Here is a 23324-nt window from a genome sequence, read left to right on the forward strand (position 1 = left end):
CCAGTGCTTTATACAATGGAATAATTACCTCCTTATCCATGAGGCAAAATTCCTGTATATCATTGACAAAACTCTATTGGCGATCCTGGCAATCTGTCTGCACTGTTCAGAGAACTTCAAGTCTGACTGCACAATTACCTCAGGTCTGTTTTGTTCTCCACTACCCTCAGTGCAGTATCACACACCTTTTATGATATTCTGGGATTACTGCTACCTTGCATTTTCCAATGTTAAACTTCAACTGCAACTTCTCAGCTTATCTGCCTAATTTTTCTAGATCTTGTTGCAGTAGCAACTATCAATGTCAATTGTCAAAAGTTAAATTTCAAAATTAAGCATGATATGCTTTCATCAATATCATTGATAAATACTAAAAACACAACAATGGGCCCAGAAACGAACCCTTGAGAAATCCACTAATAACATTAGTCCAAGAAGAGATACCAATCAAGTTACCCACCACTCTTTGTCTTCTCCCACTCAACTATTCCTTTATCCACAGTAGTAACTTGCTCCCAGTGCCCCATTGCTACAATTTGTACAGCAGTCTTTTATGTGCAACAGTATTAAAATCTTGTATGAAATCTAAGTGTATCAAGTCAAAATCATTTTTTGCATCCAGTTCCTTTTGTTACTGCATCATAGTATCTAATCAGATTGGTGAGATATGATTACCCCTTAACAAATCCATGCTCTGACTGCCATGTAACTGGATTTCTATTTAGATGGTCCTGCATTACTTTTTAACCAGTGACTCCATTATTATTACAGAAAACTTGCTCCCAGTGCCCCATTGCTACAATTTGTACAGCAGTCTTTTATGTGCAACAGTATTAAAATCTTGTATGAAATCTAAGTGTATCAAGTCAAAATCATTTTTTGCATCCAGTTCCTTTTGTTACTGCATCATAGTATCTAATCAGATTGGTGAGATATGATTACCCCTTAACAAATCCATGCTCTGACTGCCATGTAACTGGATTTCTATTTAGATGGTCCTGCATTACTTTTTAACCAGTGACTCCATTATTTCCTCTGGAACAGAACGTAGTAGCACCATAGCACTGGAGCAGTATAAAATACAGTCAACAAGATAATGTGAGATGATAGTAGAGATACCAGTCAAGTTATGATAAGTGGAGTCAAAGTTCAGAAAAAAATTTGTTATTTTTTGATTGTACAAAGCTATTCTATTACTGGAAGCAAAAAAAAAAAAAAAAAAAAATTATGATTGAAATATATTTATCTTGAAATAGGGAATTATGATGATTATAGATGGATATCCTTCATGGATACCATCTAGAAGTTCTAATTTGTAGAATATCCATCTTCATGGATAGATTATCCTATAAATTAGAACTTCTGTTTCATACTGTGTACACTGAGTCTTCATCAGGTTGATACAGGTTCTCATCCAAGAAAAGTCAAATCTTTCAACAGAAAAAAGCAACACACACACCATCAGAGCAAAACACTAGAACATGCATTACTCAATAGCTTACCTAGGTAATTTGATTGATAAAGGGTTATAGGTAGGACATTTGCCAAGTGTAGAAATAATTCTCAAAATCTGGGAATTTTGAGGGTAAAATCTTGTGGGTGAAAATTTTGGAGAGTTCTTAATAAAAATGCCAAAATACACCTAATTCTGTTTTTGCACGAACTTTTTTTACACGAATTTGATTTAACACGAATTCAAAATAAATATTTCAATCTCTTTTTACACGAGTCATTTTGATTTAACACGATTTCTATGAATTTTTTTTGCCTAAATTCTAAGAATTTTTTTTTTTATTTGTGGCATATTAGTATCATTTCTATATTACACGCACCAATAGATTAGTGTGATTATCAGCTATTTATTAGTGTGATGGATTAGCTAGTGTGTGCGTTTTGAAATGCGTGCTTTTGGTTACCAATGTGTACGTCTAGGTATCTATGAATCATCAACGTTTTTATTGAATTTGGTGCACATCTACGGTATTCGTGCATTGTATCTTCGAAAGATATTTAGTAATAAGCTCTATTTCAAAGTGAAAGAATCTTTAGTGAAATTTGTGCACATATAAATTTATTAATTTTGCCTATAGTCAATAAATTGTAAGTTTACAAATTTTTCATACTTTTTTTATTAACTATAACTGAGATATTTTTCGGTAGCCCTTATATAATGTCGAATAATTCGCCTATTACCAAAATGAAAAGGAAAGCGAGTTCTTTGGAACTTAAAATTCAAATTTTAGATCGTCTTGCAACTGGACAAGGGCTACGTCTGTAGGAAAGCATTTTGGTGTACATGAAGCTACCGTAAGAACTATTAAGAAAAATGAAGCTGCAATTAGGAAGTCGGTATGTTCTGGAACAAAAGTAAGTGTTAATTCATCATCATATACAAGAGATATTGTCAAGGAAAAAATGGAAAAGGCTCTGGTAATATGGATAGAAGATCAGTCACAAAAAAGAGTACCAGTAGATGGAAATGCCATCAAGCAAACAGCACTAAGAATTTACAGACAGATTAAAGAAAAGAAGCCAAGCACTTCATCTCAAACAAAAAACAGAAAGTTAAACAGAAAGTATGAATTTTCTGCGAGTACAGGTTGGATGATAGGGTTTCTTAAAAGGAATGCTCTTCCCAATATAAAAATTAAAGGTGAAACTGCATCTGCAGATGAACCGGCCACTAAAGTATTCCCGCAGGAACTTGCAAAAATTATTGAAGACGGAGGATACACTCCTGATCAAGCGTGGAATGCAGATGAAACTGGTTTCTTCTGGAAACGAATGCCGAACAGAACGTATGTAGCCAAATCGCAGAAAACTGCTGGTGGTTTTAAGGTAGCTAAGGATCGTGTGACCTTGTTATTTTCCTCCAACGCTTCAGGAGATCGTATGTTGAAACCACTGCTGGTAAATCGAGCCCTAAACCCACGTTCAATGAAAGGTGTAGATATCAATAAACTGCCTGTTCACTGGATGTCAAACAAGAAGGCCTGGGTGACAACTGCTATCTTTACAGAATGGTTCATATGTTTCACCCCAGAAGTCAGATGTTATATGAATTTGAAAGGTCTCGAATTTAAAGTTCTTCTGATTTCTTGACAATGCACCCGGCCATCCTGTCTTGGAACACCCAAACATACAAATTTTATTTCTGCCACCTAATACTACATCTTTGATACAACCGCTAGACTAAGGTATAATTGCGACAATTAAAACATACTACGTGAAACGAACATTCCAACACGTTTTGGACAAACTGAATGATGAAACACTAACAGTCATTAATGTGTGGAAGAAATTCTCAATTATGGATTGTATCAATCAAGTTGGATTAGCGCTAACTGAATTAAAACCAGCAACTTTAAATGCGTGTTGGAAAGCGGTTTGGCCACAATGTGTAAAAAGCAAAGATCCCATCATCCCTAATACGACCGAATTTCCCAACATCATTACAATGGCACACAAAATTGGTGGAGAAGGATTCGATGATCTATCGTTTGAAGATATTGATGAATTGTTAACCGACAAAGCCCTAAGCGAAGATGAAATATTAGAGGTTGTCCTTGGGACTCCTTATCCCACAGAACGTAGTGATAATGAAGAAAATGATTCTGTTCTAAATGCAGATTTAATAAAAGAAGGTCTGGAACTGGCCAGAAAATTAGGTAATCATTTTGTCAAACATGACCCTAATGAAGAACGCGCTGGGAAGTTTCAACGTGAACTGAAGTTGTTGACAGCCTCTTACAGAGAATTATATAACGGCCTAACCAAAACACGAACACAACGATTAATAACTGAATTCGTTCGTAAAAACCGGTGAAACATCAGCACCAGTGGAGACTCGTGCTGATTTTTCTCAAGAGATCACAGATGGAATTTCATAATAGAGGAAGAAGACCATGTCCACAACATTTCTAGTGATATTCCAGTCGTACGCAAACGTATGCGCCGTTTATTATCAGAAAGTGAAAATGAATAAAATCTTGTTATGTGTAAAACAGATTTTTTTTGTTCATGAAGAATTTTTTTCATTTCATATGCATACAAATTTACTTTAATACATTTTCATTACATATTATTACATGTGTATTTTGTTGAAATAAAATAATAAGCTTAAAAAGAATATTTTTATGTGTTTTTTTTTAATTATTTTTACTGATTTTTTAGATCCGGAACCAATCGTCTTTCCTTCCATAAATACAATGTCTTTTTTTACACGAATTTTTTTTACACGTATTTTTCAGGAACGTATCTATCGTGTAAAAACAGAATTAGGTGTATATGAATTTCTAACATTGTATGAGAAATCAACTTGCACAACAGAAAGACATTTTATCCTATTTGAATATGGAGGTTAAAGGGCATCTTGAGAGTAGGTCTGGAACCAAAGGCAAGAAAATAATTTTGAATTTATTTACAGATTTAGACTATTTAAACTGTTTATGCTATTGATGTAGACCTTATGGATCAAGTAATCCTCCACCTTGAATATTTAAGTATTCTGGTTAGTAATTTTGATGGTCTGTATTAATTTACACCCAAAATTAAGGCAGTCCTTCTACTAAAGCAACATGATGTCAGTGCAACCTCTATATGGTCCAGATGATAATCAGTTGCTTGCAACTAGTCTAGTCAATTAACTCTATATTTCAGCATTTTTACAAGGCTTACGGGACAAACTCTCTTCCCAAATACAAGCCATAGAACAAAACTTGTTTAGTAGTAGTAGCAATAATAGTGGCATGTGATGCAAGAAAGCAAGCGTATGACCTTATGAAGCATCAGACAAAGAAAAATTCCCACAACCATTCCTTATAAATGTTTGTCCAGTTCCTCCTTAAATTTATTTAACCTATCAACTTCCACAATGACAGATGGAAGTTTGTTCCAACAATTAACCACCCACTGGCTAAAGGCAAATTTCGGCACATTTATTCTACATCTGTCTTTCCTCAATTTGAATTTATGTCCCCTTAGGTTCATAATCTGAACAAGTGGTAGGATCCCATCAGAATTCAGCTTGCTCAACCCATTCAAGGCCTTATCCATCTCAATCAGATCACCTCGCAGGTGCCTAGTCTCCAGCCACTGCAATTTGCAGAACTTAAGCCTCTCTTGGTAAGAGGATCACTTCATTCCCCTCACCAATCTTGTTGCCCTTCTCTGTACATGCTCAAGAAAATCTACATCCTTCCTAAAATGAGGCCTCCAGACGTGTACACAGTACTCAAGGCGTGGCCTGACCACTGCCTTATACAGAGGGACAATCACCTCTTTTTCCCTGCTAGCAAATTTCCTATATATCATTGACAAAATCCCATGACCTGCCCTGGCAGCCTTGTCTGCATTGCCCAGAAAACTTTATATCTGACTGCACAATTACTCCCAGATCTTTTTCATTTTCTACCACCATAAGTGTAGTACCACACAGTTGGTACATTCCTCTGGGGTTACTTCTACTCATATGCAGTTCTTTACTTTTGTCAATGTTAAACTTCAGTTGCCACTTCTCAGCCCATCTTCCCAAATTTTCTATATCCTGTTGCAGTAGCACACTGCTATTACTGTCATTATATTAATGTCATTACTTGTATCATTTGCAAACTTCGACACTAAGCCTGATATACCTTCATCAATATCATTGATAAATATACAAAACAACAGTGGACCCAACACCAAATCCTGTGGGACTCCACTAATAACATTAGTCCATGAAGAGCAGTGCCCATCGATTACCACCCTCTGTCTTCTCCCACTCAACCATCCTTTTATCCATTGTAGCAACTTATCCTTAATACCATTCTGCTCCAATTTGTACAGTAGTCTTCCATACGCAACAGTGTAAAAAGCTTTCCTGAAATCCAAGTATATGATATCAAAATTATTTTTTGCATCCAGTTCCTTTGTAACCACATCATGATATCCAATAAAATTTGTCAGACAAGACTTTCCCTTAACAAACCCATGCTGTGCCTGAATTATTGCTGCAGTCTTGTCTAGATGATCCTGCAATGCATCTTTAACCAGTGACTCCATTATTTTACCCGGAACAGAAGTTAAACTAACTGGTCTGTAATTACTCGTGTCACCCTTCGATACCCCTTTGTGAATTGGGGATACATTTGCACATTTCCAATCTGTGGGGGCCTCCCCTGAGTCCAAGGATGCTCTCATAATTATGGCTAAGGGTTTGCTTACTTCCTTTGCCACCTCCTTTAATATAACTGGATAGATCCCATCCACCCCAGGTGCCTTTCTTATGTTTAACTTCAACAATTTCTTCTCCACTTTGCTCTCAGTTATTACAAAATCATTAAGCACCCTGCGACAATTTGATAACCTTCTGGCATTTTTAATCCTTAATAACTCATGTGTGAATGTAGATGCAAAATACTCATTCAGTTTGTTTGCTATCTGAGCAGGAACACAACAGTCGAACCATTGATATCAAGTGGACCAATCAGATTCATCCCCTTCCTTTTAAAGTTTATATAAGTAAAGAAATCCTAGCTGTTTTTCATAGCATCCTTTGCCAAAGATTTCTCATAATCTGCCTTTGCCTGCCTAACCTCCTTTGTGACTTGATTACAGACTAGCTTATATCTTTAAGTAACTATAACAAAGTTTTGGATGTGTGAGATTAGTAAAGAATAATAAAAATACCAGTGCCATACAGGAGGTGTTCAAAACGTTCTGTGACTGACTTTGTATCTTGAGACTGATGCACTGTAACAAATTATGACATGTTGCATCATGTTAGATGCACTCATCTAAACATAGTAATGCATGAATTGCCTGTTTATCTGCTGCAGTCAGTCTGAATTAGCATATATTGAATAAAAAGTGCTTTATGTATTTTCATAACATTTTAAAATTAGTAAATTTATAGAGCAGTAAATTTGAATTAAATCTTGTTTCAAATTATGGGAAAGTGCAACAGAATACTATAAAGTGTTAAAAACATCTTTCCGAAAGATGCTATGTCATTTGGAGATTTTCAATGGTTGCAAAGTTTAGCACATTTGATGCCACCTAAATGTGAGAGAACCTATTCAATTTGCCATAATTTTTGAAATGTTGAAAAAAAATCTATATTCCAACATTCTGAAAATTTGCACATAATAGTTGCAAATTAAAAGTTTGGAATTCATTGCTAAAAGTGAACGCTTACTTTTTTGTTGAGCTGTAAATTGGGAAAAAAAAATCTTAAAATTTTATAAAAGTTTATTCATATACATAAACTAACATCAACAGAAGCAAAAATCAAATAAAACTGTGTGCCATTTCTATAAACAAAAGCCAAGCATTACTGCAAAACATTCAATCATTGTGCCAATCCTGAGTAATTGTTAATTTCATGTGCTTTTAGGTTTATGGCACTTGTTGGCTCACTACTTAAGAATGATCAATCATATGTTTTACGGAACACTACTTGGGTGCTGTTGTTGTTGTTGTTTTGGTTTTTAGGAGCATTAGCAACTAAGGCCATATTGCTCCGGGATATGCGGTGGTCAGTCCCTGACCTTTCCGCATCCTCCGTATTTGGTGGTAACGGGCTCGAACCCCGGTCTAATCAAGAAGCATGTGCTGCGCACTGCTGCTCCTTCCAACCTGGCTACGGAGGCGCCAATACTTGGGTGCATTTTGAACTAAGATATGAATTGCAGCACACCACTCCTATTGTCATTTTATGCTTCAATGAGTAAAGGCAGAAAAGATACTAAAGAGGGCTGCTTGTCCCTCAAAGATGGTCTTTGTTCTAGCCACCTTTCAACTTCAAAAACCAATGATTCGATTGCTCATATTTGTGATTTTATCAGGAGTGACAGACATTTAACTATTCACGAAACTGATAGTGAAATTGGTATTTCTTATGGATATGCTAATCAATTTTAACACAAGATTTAAGAATGCAACACATTTTAGCCAAGTATGTGACTCGCATCCTCACTAATAATCACAGGGAGTAGAGTTGCCATCATTCGACCAGATCGATAACTGACTATTCAAGAAATTGCTAAGGAGACCACTTTTTTCAGCTAAATTCTGACCGAGGATCTTGGAATGAGGTAGGCGTAAGCCAAGTTTGTTCCAAGCATTCTCACTCAAGGTCAAAAAGCAGAGTCTTCATTTCATCTGAATTGTTCAAGCAAGCTGTGTCAAGATCCAGCATTTTTAACAAAAATTATAATGGACAAAGAGTCTTGGATGTATGGATATGACCAGAGTCCAAGGTTCAAAACTCTCAATGGAAAACAACATAGTCACCAATGCCAAAAAAGGCATAGCAGTCAAAATCACATATGAAGGTCATGTTGAGTGAATTTTTGATAATGAAGAGATGGTTTATTAGAATTTGTTCTATGTAGTGTCACTGTTAACACAGAATATTATTAAGAACTTTTAAAATTGTTAAGAAATGCAAGCATCTCAAAAAAAAAAAAAATCCTCCGCCCTAAATGACTAAAAATGTGTAATGGTTGGCTCCTTCACTGCAAAAATGCAGTGTTGCACACCACTTATCTAGTGATTTCTGACCAGCAAAAACAGTCCCACGAAGCCCCACACACCGCATCCACCTGATTTCGAATGATGTGACTTTTGGTTATTCATAAAATTAAGACAGGACACAAGAGGAAAATGTGCAGGACAGCCAGCAAAAGGGACAAAGGCAGGTTGATCATAAAAGAGGGGATGAAAGAGAAGATACGGAGAGAGACCAGACAGACTTTATGCAGAATGATGTAGTGCAGGCATGGAAATACATCAAGACAGATAAGTCTGCTGGTATAGATGAGATGCTGAAGGCTACAGGTGAGGCACAGATAGGGCAGACATACAGACTGTTCCTAAGATCTGGGATGAGAGACCGGTGCTGAAGGAGACTAAAAAGAAGGTTTAATCATCCCATTGTTCAAGAAGGGGAACAGGAAAAGTGTTCCAATTATAGAAGCATCATACTGACATCACATGTGAGTACGCTGTATGAAAGAGTGTTAGAGTGGAAGATAAGAGGAATGATTGAAAATAGGACGGCCGAGGAACAGTATGGCTTTAGGCCTGGAAGATCGACGGTGGATCTAATTTTCGGCATCAGGCAACTGATGGAAAAGTGTTATGAACACAATAAAGAATTATGGATGGCATTTTTGGACACAAAGAAAGCATTTGATGCCATAATGAGAGAAAAAGTGTGGGAGGTTTAGAGAAACTTGGGGATAGAGGAATATCTTGTGGAGAAAATTGAGAATATGTACACCAATACAGTGAGTAAAGTAAGAACAATGATGAGGTTGACGAAGAGCTTCGAAATAACATCAGGTTTGAGGCAAGGAGGCATCCTGTCACCACTACTGTTCATAGCTGTCATGTTTGTTTGTTTGTTTGTTATTTGGTTTTTAGGAGCATTAGCAACTAAGGCCATATTGCTCCGGGATATGCGGTGGTCATTCCCTGACCTTTCCACATCCTCTGTATTTGGTGGTGACGGGCTCGAACCCCGGTCAAATCAAGAAGCGTGTGCTATGCACTACTGCTCCTTCCCACCCGGCTATGGAGGCGCCCTAGCTGTCATGAATGATGTGCAATGTAGAGTGGTGGAACAACTTGGACAGGACTAGATGAAAGTCATGCTCTTTGCAGATGACCTCTGCATATGGGGAGAGAGCAGGAAACAAGTGCAACGGCAAGTTGATATATGGGCTAGTATGGTCAATGAATTTGGACTGGTTTTCAGTCAGAAGAGTGAAGTAATGGTTCTAAAGAGGAGTGGTGTGCCTGACGGATACATTACAATGGTAGGGAAAGAGCTAAAAATGGTTAACAACTTCAAATATCTAGGAAGCACCATTACAAAGACTGGAGTGATAGACGAAGAAATAAGTAGAAGGATACAAACCAGCGGGAATTTCTATAGGCAGACAAGAGATCTGATCTGGAACAGGAACATACCACCGAAGTGTAAGAAGGCTATATATCAGGCCTATTATGTACCAATTCTGACTGATACATCTGAAACTTGGACTATGAGGAAAAAAGATGAAAGCAGAATTCAGGGGGCAGAAATGAGATTTGTGAGGAGCATAGCCAGAAAGACAAGATGCGAGACAAAATCAGAAATGATGTGATTAGGAAGAGAATTCAGGTTGAAAAACTCCAGAATAGGATTGAAAGGTCCCGTTTGAAATGGTTTTGACATGTCAAGAGGATGAACAAGAGGCATTTGCCAAGAAGAATGTTTGATTTACAATTAAGGGACAAAAGACTAAGGGGAAGACCAAGAATGAGGTGGCAGGGCATGATAAAGACCGATGTCATTAAGAGAGGAGGAAACCAGAGTGAAATCAACAACAGAGAGAAGTACAAGGACAGGACATGGAGGAGGGACTTCATACGTTGACCCGTGGAATAGCTGAATGATGATGATGATGACAAAAGGAAAACGATTTGAGTCAAACAAATCTAATCAAACACCATGGACTACCTAAGCATTCACAAGCAAAGACTTCTGAAAATATTTCAATTAGTGGCAGGCACAAAGAAACAAGTGTGTGGTTGCAGAAGGAAATTATACTGAAGAATATTAACAATTATATAGTTCTCACAGAATAAAATTAATTTTTTGCAACATTCACTGAACTTTTTGATCTAATCTTGTATTTAAAAGGTTAAATGGAATCTGAAACTCAGAGAAGAATGCTAATAGTTAAATAGCATAATCCAAAAAAGGAGAACATTCAATGATCCAACCCATAATTCATTAAGAACATAATGTATGTAAACTGCAACAAAAATAAGTTTATGTCTTAAACTCAAATTACATTCCAGAATTTGATAGTGTTTAAAATATTTAGTTAGATGGACACAAGGGCAACTAAAACCCATTCAGTATTAGTATTGATAGTGGGAAATGATCTAAGAAAGCAAGCTACAGCAAAAAATACAGAATCAGCAAAAAAAAAAAAAAAAAATCCATTTCACATATCCATCCCTTCCAATAGTTTGTCCAGTTCTTCCTTGAATTTATTCAAACTATTCACTTCCGCAACAATGGATGGAAGCTTGTTGCAGCAATCAACCACCTGTTGGCTGAAGAAAAACTTCCACACATCTATTCTGCAACCATTCTTCCTCAATTTGAATTTGTCTTCTCGTGTGCATAGTCTGAGCAAGAGGAAGAATCCCACCAGCACTGAGTTTGCTCAAGCCATTTAAAACCTTAAACACCTCAATCACATCACCTCATAGGTGCTTAGTCTCCGGATGTTGTAATTTGCAGAAATGAAACCTTTCTTTGTAAGAGCACCTCTTTGTTCCCCTCCGCAATCTCATTGCCCTTCTCTGTACCCATCCACATCCTTCCTAAAATGAGGCCTCCAGACATGTATGTAGTACTCAAGATATGGCCTGAACATTACCTTATACAATGGAATAATTACCTCCTTATCCCTGCTAGCAAAATTCCTGTATATCATTGACAAAACTCAATGAACTCTAATGGCAGCCTGTCTGCACTGATCAGAGAACTTCATATCAGACTGCACAGTTACACCAGTTCCTTTTTATTTTCCACTACGTAAGTGTAGTCCCACACAGCTGACATGTTACTCTGCAATTACTGCTACCCATAAGCAGTACCTTGCATTTGTCAATGTTCAACTTCAATTGCCATTTCTCAGCTCATCTGCCTAATTTTTCTAGATCTTGTTGCAGCAGAATACCTTCATTATTGTCATTAACCACCCTGCTAACCTCTGTATCATCTGTAAATTTAGACATTAAGCCTGATATATACCCTCATCAAATCATTAATAAATACAGAAAACAAGAATCAGAGCAGCACTGAACCCTGTGGGACTCCCTAATAACATTAGTCCATGAAGAGCAGTGTCCATTGATAACTACTCTCTGCCTTCTCACACTCAACCATCCCTTTATCCACAGCAGTAACATCCAGTTCTTTTGTCATTGCATCACAGTTTCCAATCAAACTGGTCAGAGATCGTCCTTTAACAAACCAATGCTATGACTGAAATATAACTGCACTCCCATCTAGATGGCCCTATATTACTTCTTTAACCTGTAACTCTATTATTTTCTCCAGAACAGAAGTTAAGCTGACAGGTCTGTAATTACTTATGTTACCATTCGATCCCCTCTTTGGGAATTAGTGATACATTCATACATCTCCAGTCCACAGGAACCTCCCCTGAATCCAAATATGTTCTCATAATTATAGCTAAGGTTTTGCTTACCTCATTTGTTGCCTCCCTTAATAAAATTGGATAAATTCCATCTACTCCAGGTGCCTTTTTTATGTTTAACTTCAACAATTTCTCTTTCACTTTAGTCTCAGTTATCAAGAAACCATTCAACTCCCTTTTAGAGTTTGATAAACTTCTGGCATCTCTCCCCCCCCCCCCTAAAAATTCCTGATGTGTGAATGTAGATGCAAAATACCTATTCAGCCTGTCAGCAAAATGAGCAGGATCATCAGCAGTTAAACCATCAACATCAAGTGGACCAATATGATTTAACCCCTTTGTTCTACTGTTAATATGAGTAAAGAAGTCTTTACTGTTTTTCTTGGCATTCCTTGCTAGAGACCTCGTAATCTGCCTTGACTTGCCTAACCTTCTTTGTGACTTGATTGCAGACTAGTTTATATCTATCATAGGCTTCTGTATCAGCAGATAATTTATATGTATCTCATGCATTTTTCTTCTCTGCCACATGTCTCAATAGTTCATCTGATCCATTTAGGTCTAATTTGATGCATCAGGCATGTTGTGCTTTGTGCTTATTCACACTGTAGAGATTATAATTATTATTTTTTTAAAACTAAATAAAAAACTTGTGCCTTAAATGGAAATCCCAACTTTGCTTGCCTATTTTTTCAGATGAAAAACCATTGGTTTTCTGTATGTAGAATACAATGACTATGGCATTGAATTAGTCTAAGATTAACTACCTCAGTAACAAAAGAAATTTATCAAACTTTAACAGGGAAAAGTTTCAATAATGATCAGCATTCAGAGATTTAAAATTTATTACTCACTATACAGATAAGTAGTGTATGTATATAAAAAGAAATAAACATGTATATGAGTCATATACTTACTGTGCTTTGTCAGTTGAATTCCAAAGTATTCATCAAGAAAAAGATAAAAAGAAGGAGGAATTACATATATCATAATTCCAGGGCCTAAGAAAGCCACGATAACTATAATAAAATCAAAAAATAATTTTAAAAAGGTTATATCAAATATTGAAAACTTCATTCAATGAGATTTGAAATCTTTTATTTTTTTAGAAAAACAAAACAATTTTTTTACAATAAATTTTTATTGGTTCATGGTATGATATAATTCATTAATAACTGTGTGTGTGTATGTACACTCCCATCTAAAAGTTTGGAATTGCGTTTCAAAGTTTTTATTAAAATAGGACCAACTTGTTCACTAATTTTTACTAAAATAGTTTTTTATTAAAATTTTCTATTTTAATAAAAAAGTAAAAAAAAACTGAAAAGAAAGAAATTCTAGAAAATTCTTAAATATTTAAGAAATATTTACGAAATTTCTAGAATATTTGAGAATATTCCAGAAAGGTGTGGAAGATTCCTAATTGTGACAGAATATTGTAGATAATTGCAGAATATTCTAGAAAGTGGGAGTACTGTTTCAATATGATTAAAGAGACCTGTGCGCTCTGGATTCATTATTATTATTAAATTACAGTTGCTCAGAGCGAAACGGATACAAAAATATAGATTGTGACAAGTTTAATAATAGGAAATATACATATATTAGATTAGATACATACAAATAAAAGCTTTCAGTTGTTTAGTCAACCTTCTTCAGTTAAACTGACAGTTAGAATGGAGTATAAGGGCGTGTACTGCCAATCTTTTATTATTATTATTACTAGCCATATAGTGCAAGGAAGCCTGAGGCTTATGCTGCACCAGCCAAAAAAAAAAAATTTCCAAGTTACCGAGAGAGAGAGACGTAGAAGGGAATCACCAAGAAACAGAAGAATGGTGATATCCAGCTCAGGACCCTGGGTGTGCCAAGCCCATACTCACCAGATGTGAGCCCCTGGGTACGTGAAGTGCGTGATTAATTGTTGGATGTTGAAGCCTGTAGCTGTGATGTATGTAGACGTGGCCAGCGTTTGTCAATGGACAGGATTGCTGTTTTGGTGATAGAGTGGACTTGACAACCATTGTTCCTGTTCACCGAGGTATTGGAGCATTTGATGTTTAACGACTCCAACCAGGCGCGTTGCCGATAATGGCAGGACTTATCCACAATCACGACATCACGGTGGGGGTCAATGTTATGGTGGGTGGCCCAAACGTGTTCGGCAATAGCTGAGTGCTCCACATCCGCTAAGCGGATTGCTCTTTTGTGTTCGGAAAGGCGTTTTTTGAGCCGTCTCCAAGTTTCCCCGATGTAGTAGCGGTGGTGGCATGTGATGCAAGAAAGCAAATGCATGAGCTTATGCAGCATCAGCAAAAAAAAAAAAAAAAAAAAATCCCACCATTCCCTCCAAATGCCTGTCCAGTTCCTCCTTAAATTTATTCAACCTGTCAACTTCCACAATGACAGACGGAAGTTTGTTCCAGCAATTAACCACCCGCTGGCTAAAGGCAAATTTCCGCACATCTATTCTACATCTGTCCTTTCTTAATTTGAATTTATGCCCCCTTAAGTTTGTAATCTGAACAAGTGGAAGGATACCATCAGAATTCAGCGTGCTGAACCTATTCAAGGCCTTATACACCTCAATCAGATCACCGCGCAGGTGCCTAGTCTCCAGTCACTGCAATTTGCAGAACTTAAGCCTCTCTTGGTAAGAGGATCCCTTCATTCCCCTCACCAATCTTGTTGCTCTTCTCTGTACACGCTCAAGCAAATCAACATCGTTCCTAAAATGAGGCCTCCAGACCTGTACGCAGAACTCATGGCATGGCCTGACCATTGTCTTATACAGAGGGACAATCACCTCCTTCTCCCTGCTAGCAAAATTCCTATATATCATTGACAAAACCTCATGACCTGCCTTGGCAGCCTGTCTGCATTGTTCAGAAAACTTCATATCTGACTGCACAATTACTCCCAGGTCTTTTTCATTTTCTACCACCTTAAGTGTAGTACCACACAGTTGGTACATTCCTCTGGGGTTACTTCTACCCATATTACTGCTGGAGTACCGCAGGTGCCTAGTCTCCAGTCACTGCAATTTGCAGAACTTAAGCCTCTCTTGGTAAGAGGATCCCTTCATTCCCCTCACCAATCTTGTTGCTCTTCTCTGTACACGCTCAAGCAAATCAACATCGTTCCTAAAATGAGGCCTCCAGACCTGTATGCAGAACTCATGGCATGGCCTGACCATTGTCTTATACAGAGGGACAATCACCTCCTTCTCCCTGCTAGCAAAATTCCTATACAGTAATACCCCGACTTACGCTACCCCGACTTATGCGAACTCGGAGTTACGCGGTTCCTGATTTTTTCGTTTGGCAACGCTGCCGCCCACTATCTTCAAGGTCGTTTTTCATATGTTATCGATATACGGTGCGACGGCGGAGAATTAGAGCGAAATATGAACAAAATTCAACTTTGCTGCTTTTATGTTTTTTATATCAGTGAAGGGGAAACACATTTCACCATAATATAACGTAAAAACCAACACAATTCCAGCTATCGGTATAATCGCAAATGCAATTAGATCGAGTTTACTACCAGTTTATAACAGATTCCACTAGCAGAAACGCAACTGGATTTTTATTGTTTTATGGTAGTAACCCCTAGAAATGTGAGGTGTTAATAGTGTATCTCTGCCTTTATGGTGTTGTTTATTCAGTTGCTACATGCGCGCAGCTTTGTTTATGCGTATCAAGCGTGCCTCCTCGTTTTGTAATTGTGCTTTATTCCCTAAAAATGAAAAGGAAGCGTCCTGGTGAAGACACTGCAGATTCAGAGAGAAAAAGAAAAGCAATTATCGATAAACAGAGGCGGACTGGGTCAAAAATTCTTTCCCGGGAAAATTTATAGTGGCCTCATACTATGGTTTATGGCCAAAATCACACTGGCCCACCGGGGTTTCCCCGGTAAGGCTTATTGCCACTCCGCCTCTGTCGATGGAGAAAAAATATGAAATTGTGAAACGCTTTGAGCGAAATGAAAGACCATGTGATATTGCACGTGCTGCAGGCCTAAATGAAGCAACGGCGAAAAGCACATGACAATTGCAAACTTGACAGGTTGAAAATTGAAAAGGGCTTAAAAATTTTAGAAAACATAGACTCCAACGAAGAACGCGTTATAGCTACAAAGCAAGGAATAAAAAAATTATTAGCTTGCTACGAAGAAATTCTGCGTGAAAAAAAGAACGCGCTGTGTCGTCAGACGAATTTGTTAGATTTTATGAAGCCATCGACATCGAAATAACTTTTTAACGTAAGTCATTTGTTTTTTAATACATATTTTGTATTAATATGTATAAAGAACTGCAATTTTATTAATATTTTTCTTCTAAACTAGTGTTTTTGTTAGTCCTTGGTCCCAATTAAGCAAAATTTATATGTATTTATATGCAAAGTTGTACCCCGACTTACGCGAATTCGACTTACGCGATTTTCGTCGGACCCACCTATCGCGTAACTTCGGGGTATTACTGTATATCATTGACAAAACCTCATGACCTGCCTTGGCAGCCTGTCTGCATTGTTCAGAAAACTTCATATCTGACTGCACAATTACTCCCAGGTCTTTTTCATTTTCTACCACCTTAAGTGTAGTACCACACAGTTGGTACATTCCTCTGGGGTTACTTCTACCCATATTACTGCTGGAGTACCGCAGGGGGGTGTCCTGTCTGGTGTCCTGTTCACAGCCATCATCGTGCCCATTATTGCCTCAATGAATGGTCTCCTATGCTATGCCGATGACTTCAAACTGCTGACTCCAATTAACCCTGGCGACAACCCCGCCCAGCTCAGCAACAGGATCAATTCCCAACTTAAGGATCTAGAATTGTACCTGGCAAACTTCAATCTAAAAATCAACCCTCTGAAGTCTGCTCAGGTTATATTCTCCCTTAAATCCATGCCGACAGTACTCAACGTTTCACTCGCAGGGGTACGAATACCAAACATACCCTCGCACACAGACCTTGGCGTTCTGTTCGACCAAAAGATGTCCTTTGTCAACCAGATCGACAAACTCAGTACCAAATTTTCTCGTCTACGGTGGATCTCAAAGCAGCAGCTGCTACACGTCCGACGTCCTGCCACTGTTAAAAGGTTCATCACCTCCACCGTCTACCCTGCCATTCTCTATGGTGCAGAAATATGGGCCTCTGCTGCACATACAAACCTTAAGCGGGTGTACACTGCTGAGTACTGGCTACTGAAATGGGCCAATAACAAGCTTCGGCTACCTCCTGCTACCACCAGGATGGCACAAGCACTCGACATCCCGAGGTTGAAGTTCCTGATCGTTGAAAAGAGGCTGGTCTTCACAGCCAAACTCATCTCAGGCCAAATATCATCTCCAAATATTTGGAATGCTTGCTCTTGGAGGATTCCACAGCCAAGCCTAAGGTCGGTACCAGCACTTGTGGCTCACCACAACAGGCTTGTACTCACCGAAAGATTTCTGCCCAAGCAGATGCTCGCTGCCCTCAACCATGTGGACGCCGACATCGACACCATAATAAGTAAAAAGAAGGACAGACACAACTTTATCAAAGCTCTTGAAACCTGAATCACTGCCAAGTTGTATTTGTTTTTCTTTACTTGTGTTCAGCTCCTTGTTTTTATGATGTATTTGTATTTCTTTTTGCATTTGTAATCTGTATTTTGTAGCCTTTTGTATGTGTTTGCTATATTTTGTAGCCATTTGAATTTGTACTTATGTTATCCATATGTAAACCCCTGGCGCTCGTCGCCGTGATGGGATATTGTGCTGTAATTCTACTTCGCAATAAAGATTTATTTATTTATTTATATGCAGTACTTTACTTTTGTCAATGTTAAACTTCAGTTGCCACTTCTCAGCCCATCTTCCCAAATTTTCTAGATCCTGTTGCAGTAGCACACTGCTATTACTGTCATTAACAACCCTGCCAACCTTTGTATCATTTGCAAACTTCGACACTAAGCCTGATATACCTTCATCAATATCATTGATAAATATACAAAACAACAGTGGACCCAACACCAAATCCTGTGGGACTCCACTAATAACATTAGTCCATGAAGAGCAGTGCCCATCGATTACCACCCTCTGTCTTCTCCCACTCAACCATCCTTTTATCCATTGTAGCAACTTATCCTTAATACCATTCTGCTCCAATTTGTACAGTAGTCTTCCATACACAACAGTGTAAAAAGCTTTCCTGAAATCCAAGTATATGATATCAAAATTATTTTTTGCATCCAGTTCCTTTGTAACCACATCATAATATCCAATAAAATTTGTCAGACAAGACTTTCCCTTAACAAACCCATGCTGTGCCTGAATTATTGCTGCAGTCTTGTCTAGATGATCCTGCAATGCATCTTTAACCAGTGACTCCATTATTTTACCCAGAACAGAAGTTAAACTAACTGGTCTGTAATTACTCGTGTCACCTTTCGATCCACCTTTGTGAATTGGGGATGCATTTGCACATCTCCAGTCGGTGGGAACCTCCCCTGAGCCAAGGATGCTCTCATAATTATGGCTAAGGGTTTGCTTAGTTGCTTTGCCACCTCCTTTAATATAACTGGAAGGATCCCATCCACCCCAGGTGCTTTCCTTATGTTTAACTTCAACAATTTCTCCTTCACTTTGCTCTCAGTTATTACAAAATCATTAAGTATCCTGCTACAATTTGATAACCTTCTGCCATTTTCAAACCTTAATAATTCCCCATGTGTGAATGTAGATGCAAAATACTCATTCAGTTTGTTTGCTATCTGAGCAGGATCATCAACAGTCGAACCATCGATGTCAAGTGGACCAATCAGATTCATCCCCTTCCTTTTAGAGTTTGTATAAGTAAAGAAATCCTTGCTGTTTTTCTTAGTAGCTTTTGCCAAGGATTTCTCGTAATCTGCCTTCGCCTGCCTAACCTCCTTTGTGACCTGATTACAGACTAGCTTATATCTGCCATAGGCTTCTGAGTCGCTTGATAATTTATATGCATCCCATGCATTTTTCTTCTCTGTTACGAGTCTCATTATTTCATTAGATAATCATTTAGGCCTAAACCTTGAACAATATTTCTTAATAGGGATGAAACTTTTAGTAGTTTCCACGATTAATTCCTTGTATGCTTCCCACTTAGAATTTACTGTTGGTAACATCGTCAGTTGATCCCACTGTACAGAATTTAAAAACTGTCGGAGACCACTGTACTCACCTTTACGGAAGCAAAAACCCTTTCCTTTACTCCTGATGGTAATTTAATCTTTAAGTAAATCCCACATCAGTACACTGTGATCACTGCCACCTAGTGGTTCTTTATCTGCAAATTCTTAATACACGAATGATCACTGCTGATAACCAGATCAAAAGTATTACTTTCTCTGGCTGCCTATTGAACATTATCTAAGAGTTGTTCAACATTATCTAAGTAGTTCATAGAAAGGCAAGACCACCAACACCATCTCCAACAGTAGTGAGTTCATAGAAAGGATCTGTCCCATATCCATCTCACAAGATCAAGTTATGGCATAATTTGATGTAGTTTCACTTTTTACCTCCATCCCAGTAGAACTGCTATCACATGTGCAAAGCATCTCTTAGATAATGAAGCAGCTTAGAATGTAACAGCTAGTGCAGTCATGGCAAGAGATGCGGTAGACCAATCTGCTTTGTAGTAGGGTGGGGACAGGTGTTTTTACCTTAGAGATGAGGGATCGTAATTTTCTGAATGGGAGTTGTACGCATTATATCCCATGTGATTTTAAGATTCTACAAACCTGTTGTGATAGGTTTGTATAGCATGGGATAAAGGCGCTCATGGTTGAATCATCACCTTGGATGTAAAGTCTGGAATACTGTCCGAACAGTATTCCAGACTTTACTTCCAAAATTAATAATAACTAATTAACGTATCTCACATGCTGCAGCAGGTAAATTGTGCATGTCACCATGATATTTTAAAGTATTTTAAAAAATAGTTTAAAATATATCAAATTATATTTTCTCTCCCCAGTTCAATTACAAAGCATTGGCTATACAAACTCTAAATTTATGATTCATGACTCGATTGAAGTTGACTATGGTGCATCATGCCAACTTACATGATTCGATTACCAATTATAATGTAAATAAATATGATCTTTATTGAAAGGTGCACAGGTACATGCAGGTACCATGACTTTACAAAACCCTTCACGGCACCATGCCAGGGGTTAACAAGTGGCAGAGACATTGCCTTGCCGGAAATATAATTCAGGATAAGTACAATAGCTTTAATAATATAAAAAAAACCATATAGGAAATTATATTAACTTGGAAAGAAAATAAATATTAAAAATAAAAGTAGTTGAAAAAAAATTAAATAATAATATAAATTAAATAAGATAACACAAGAAAGTCACATTATTTAACAAAGCCAAACTATTGTAATTTTCTTTTAACAACAAACACAACTACATTATACAATACAGAATATGCCACCTGATAATTGGCTACTTACAAAAAAAAAAAAAAAACCCACAAACATTGAAATTAGATATAAAAGTTAAATCTTTATTAAAAATCAGATATGTAACTGTACCTGTCATAGCTTATGATATAAGTTCAGAAAACAAAAGTAGACAAAAAACTTTCTTTCTTCTTGGCACTTGATGTTATGAATGTGTATAGGAAAACTATATAAATAGTTAATATGGTGAGTGATATTACTCTCCCCACAATGTGATATTTAATGTCACATCGGCAAAAACTGCAAAACGTAAACCTACTTCCTTTTTCTGAATTCAAAATACAGAGGAACATAAATCTTGAATATACTACTGTACTTGCTTTTCTCATCTGATATTTTTGTATGTGAGGTAACCTAAGCAACTTTCTTGGATTAAATCTTGACTGTGACAAGCTAAGTTTACATCTCTTTCACAGCCATGAAAAGCACTGTTAAAAACAATGAATGAATGAATGATAAGATACTACATGGTGAAAAATACTTTAAATGAAAAATGAATAACACTTTATCCACATATTAAAATGAAGAATTATTCCCAGATAAATGACTAAAAATCTATATACAACATCAAGTGCCGCTATGAAATGAAACTGAACATGAATAGTGACTGAAAGTTGGCTTTTAAGGGCACACTATTAAATTCAGTAGCTATGTAATTGAAAAAAAAAACATATTTGCATATTTGAAAAATAATACAAACTTGAACAAAAATTGGAAGAACACTAAACCTACCAGAAAACTAGAAGAAACATAACTATTGATAAACTAGAAGACTAGTTGGAGCATTTCTTGGTGCAGTGAGTATGGCCATACTATAAGCAAAGCTTATAGTATGGCCATACTCACTGCACCAAGAAATGCTCCAACAATAAACAATAATATCTACACTGTGCTGTCACTTTATTAGGTACACCTACCTAGTAGAGGATAAACTGTCAACATGAACGGATGCACTTGGTCAGCAAAGATGTTTAGGTACGATGTGGCATTCAGACATGGATCTATGGGTATCAATGGACCCAACGTGTGCCAAGAAAACATTCCCCACACCATAACACTGCCCCCACCACCTTGTTCAGTCATCATCAGACATGACGGGTCCATGGATTCATGTTGTTTTCGCCAAATTCTGAGCCTTCCATCGACATGATGCACCAGGAACTTCGACTCGTCAGACCAAGTAACTGTTTTCCAATCCTCAATGGTCCAGTGATGGTGTTGCTGTGCCCACAGGAGGCATGCTCTCTTGTTCTTCAATGATAACAAAGGTACACAATGTGGTCTTCGGCAGTTGTAGCCCATTCGCGACAAAGTGAGACTAGCGCTGTGTTGTGATATTTTGTTCCACTCACCAAGGTTGTATTCTCACATGATGTGCAACATTTTGGTCCGTCTGTTTGCTTGCACAATTCTAGCCATCCTCCTCTGACCTCTCTCATCAACAAGTGATTTTTTTTCACAGGAGTGCTGTTGAGAGGATGTTTTCTGTTCGTTACACCATTCTCGATACACCCTTGAAACTGGTGCGTGAAAAGTTCAAGAGAACTGCCATTTCAGAGATGCTTTGCCCAGCACGTCTTGCACCTACTACCATGCCACATTCGAAGTCCGTTAGATCACTCCTTTTCCCCATTCTTGTTACGGTTTGTACGCTTAACTGATACTAGAAAGATTGTTCTGCTGCATTTATATCCACAACTGTGGTCATGTGATTTGCAACATTGTGGGACAAACCATTTGTGTGCACAGCAGGGGTGTACCTAATAAAGTGGCAGCACAGTGTATAAATCAAACTAGAATCAACTGTGAATTTTTATGGTGGTATATGGATTCAGCTAGGCAACATGTATACCTGTGATCACGTGTGCTACCCCAGAGCTACTACATTTTTGCAATGGTCTTGTATCTTAAGCAATGGGATTTAAAGGTAGTAGAGTATAAAAATTTCTTTAATCTTACTGCTTCCCTCTTTTTATATTTGCAAACTTGAAGAAAGAATCAGAGTGGGACAGATTATTTTTTATATGGAAATAAAAACTTTCCACACAGAAAAATTAATAAAAAAAAAATACTTACTGAAGGCATAAATTAATACTGCATCTGGAATACAATGACCAATAAAAGCTAACAAGCTCAGCACTGCACATACAACTGTGGTAAACTACAGTTTAAAAAGAAAATCAATAGTTCATTTAATACTGAATACAATAAAATTTAAAAAGCAATCAATAATGCCATTTCATAATTATACAGGTGCTATTAAGAATAAAAATAAACAAAATCACAAAAATATTCTGTTTATGCTCCCAGAATTTTACAATTAATCATTTTTGACAAGAATAGATTCATTACCATATTATCTTAAAATCAAACAAAAGCATCAGGTTTTTTTTGTTGTTTTTTTCAAATAACTTGAGAAAGCTATATGATTTCCTTAAGAAAAAGCTCAAGTTAATGAGCTGAGCCTATATACTGCCTGATACATTCCAGTGCTTAGTGACATACTGGAAGGTAGTTGTTGTTGTTATTTGGTTTTCAGGAGCATTAGCAACTAAGGCCATATTGCTCCAGGAATATGCAGTGGTCATTCCCTGACCTTTCCGCATCCT

At 37.3% G+C, this 23324-nt stretch overlaps 1 protein-coding gene across 3 annotated transcripts in view; it reads right to left on the bottom strand.

Annotated features, from left to right (window-relative positions):
• The window catches only part of LOC150090720 (uncharacterized), a 97211-nt gene that overhangs the window by 17992 nt on the left and 55895 nt on the right, over positions 1-23324 (bottom strand). For all 3 annotated transcript variants that reach the window (XM_090379669.1, XM_090379660.1, XM_090379678.1), the window contains exons 5-6: positions 22792-22876; positions 13127-13228 (exon numbers count right to left, since the gene is read on the bottom strand). In XM_090379669.1, the coding sequence (XP_090235795.1) occupies positions 13127-13228; positions 22792-22876 (187 nt within the window). The remainder of the gene's footprint in view (positions 1-13126; positions 13229-22791; positions 22877-23324) is intronic.

Source organism: Mastigoproctus giganteus, chromosome 1 (genome assembly GCF_048544385.1).
Source record: "Mastigoproctus giganteus isolate SK-2022 chromosome 1, ASM4854438v1, whole genome shotgun sequence".
In the NCBI taxonomy this organism is placed as follows: Eukaryota; Metazoa; Arthropoda; class Arachnida; order Uropygi; family Thelyphonidae; genus Mastigoproctus; species Mastigoproctus giganteus.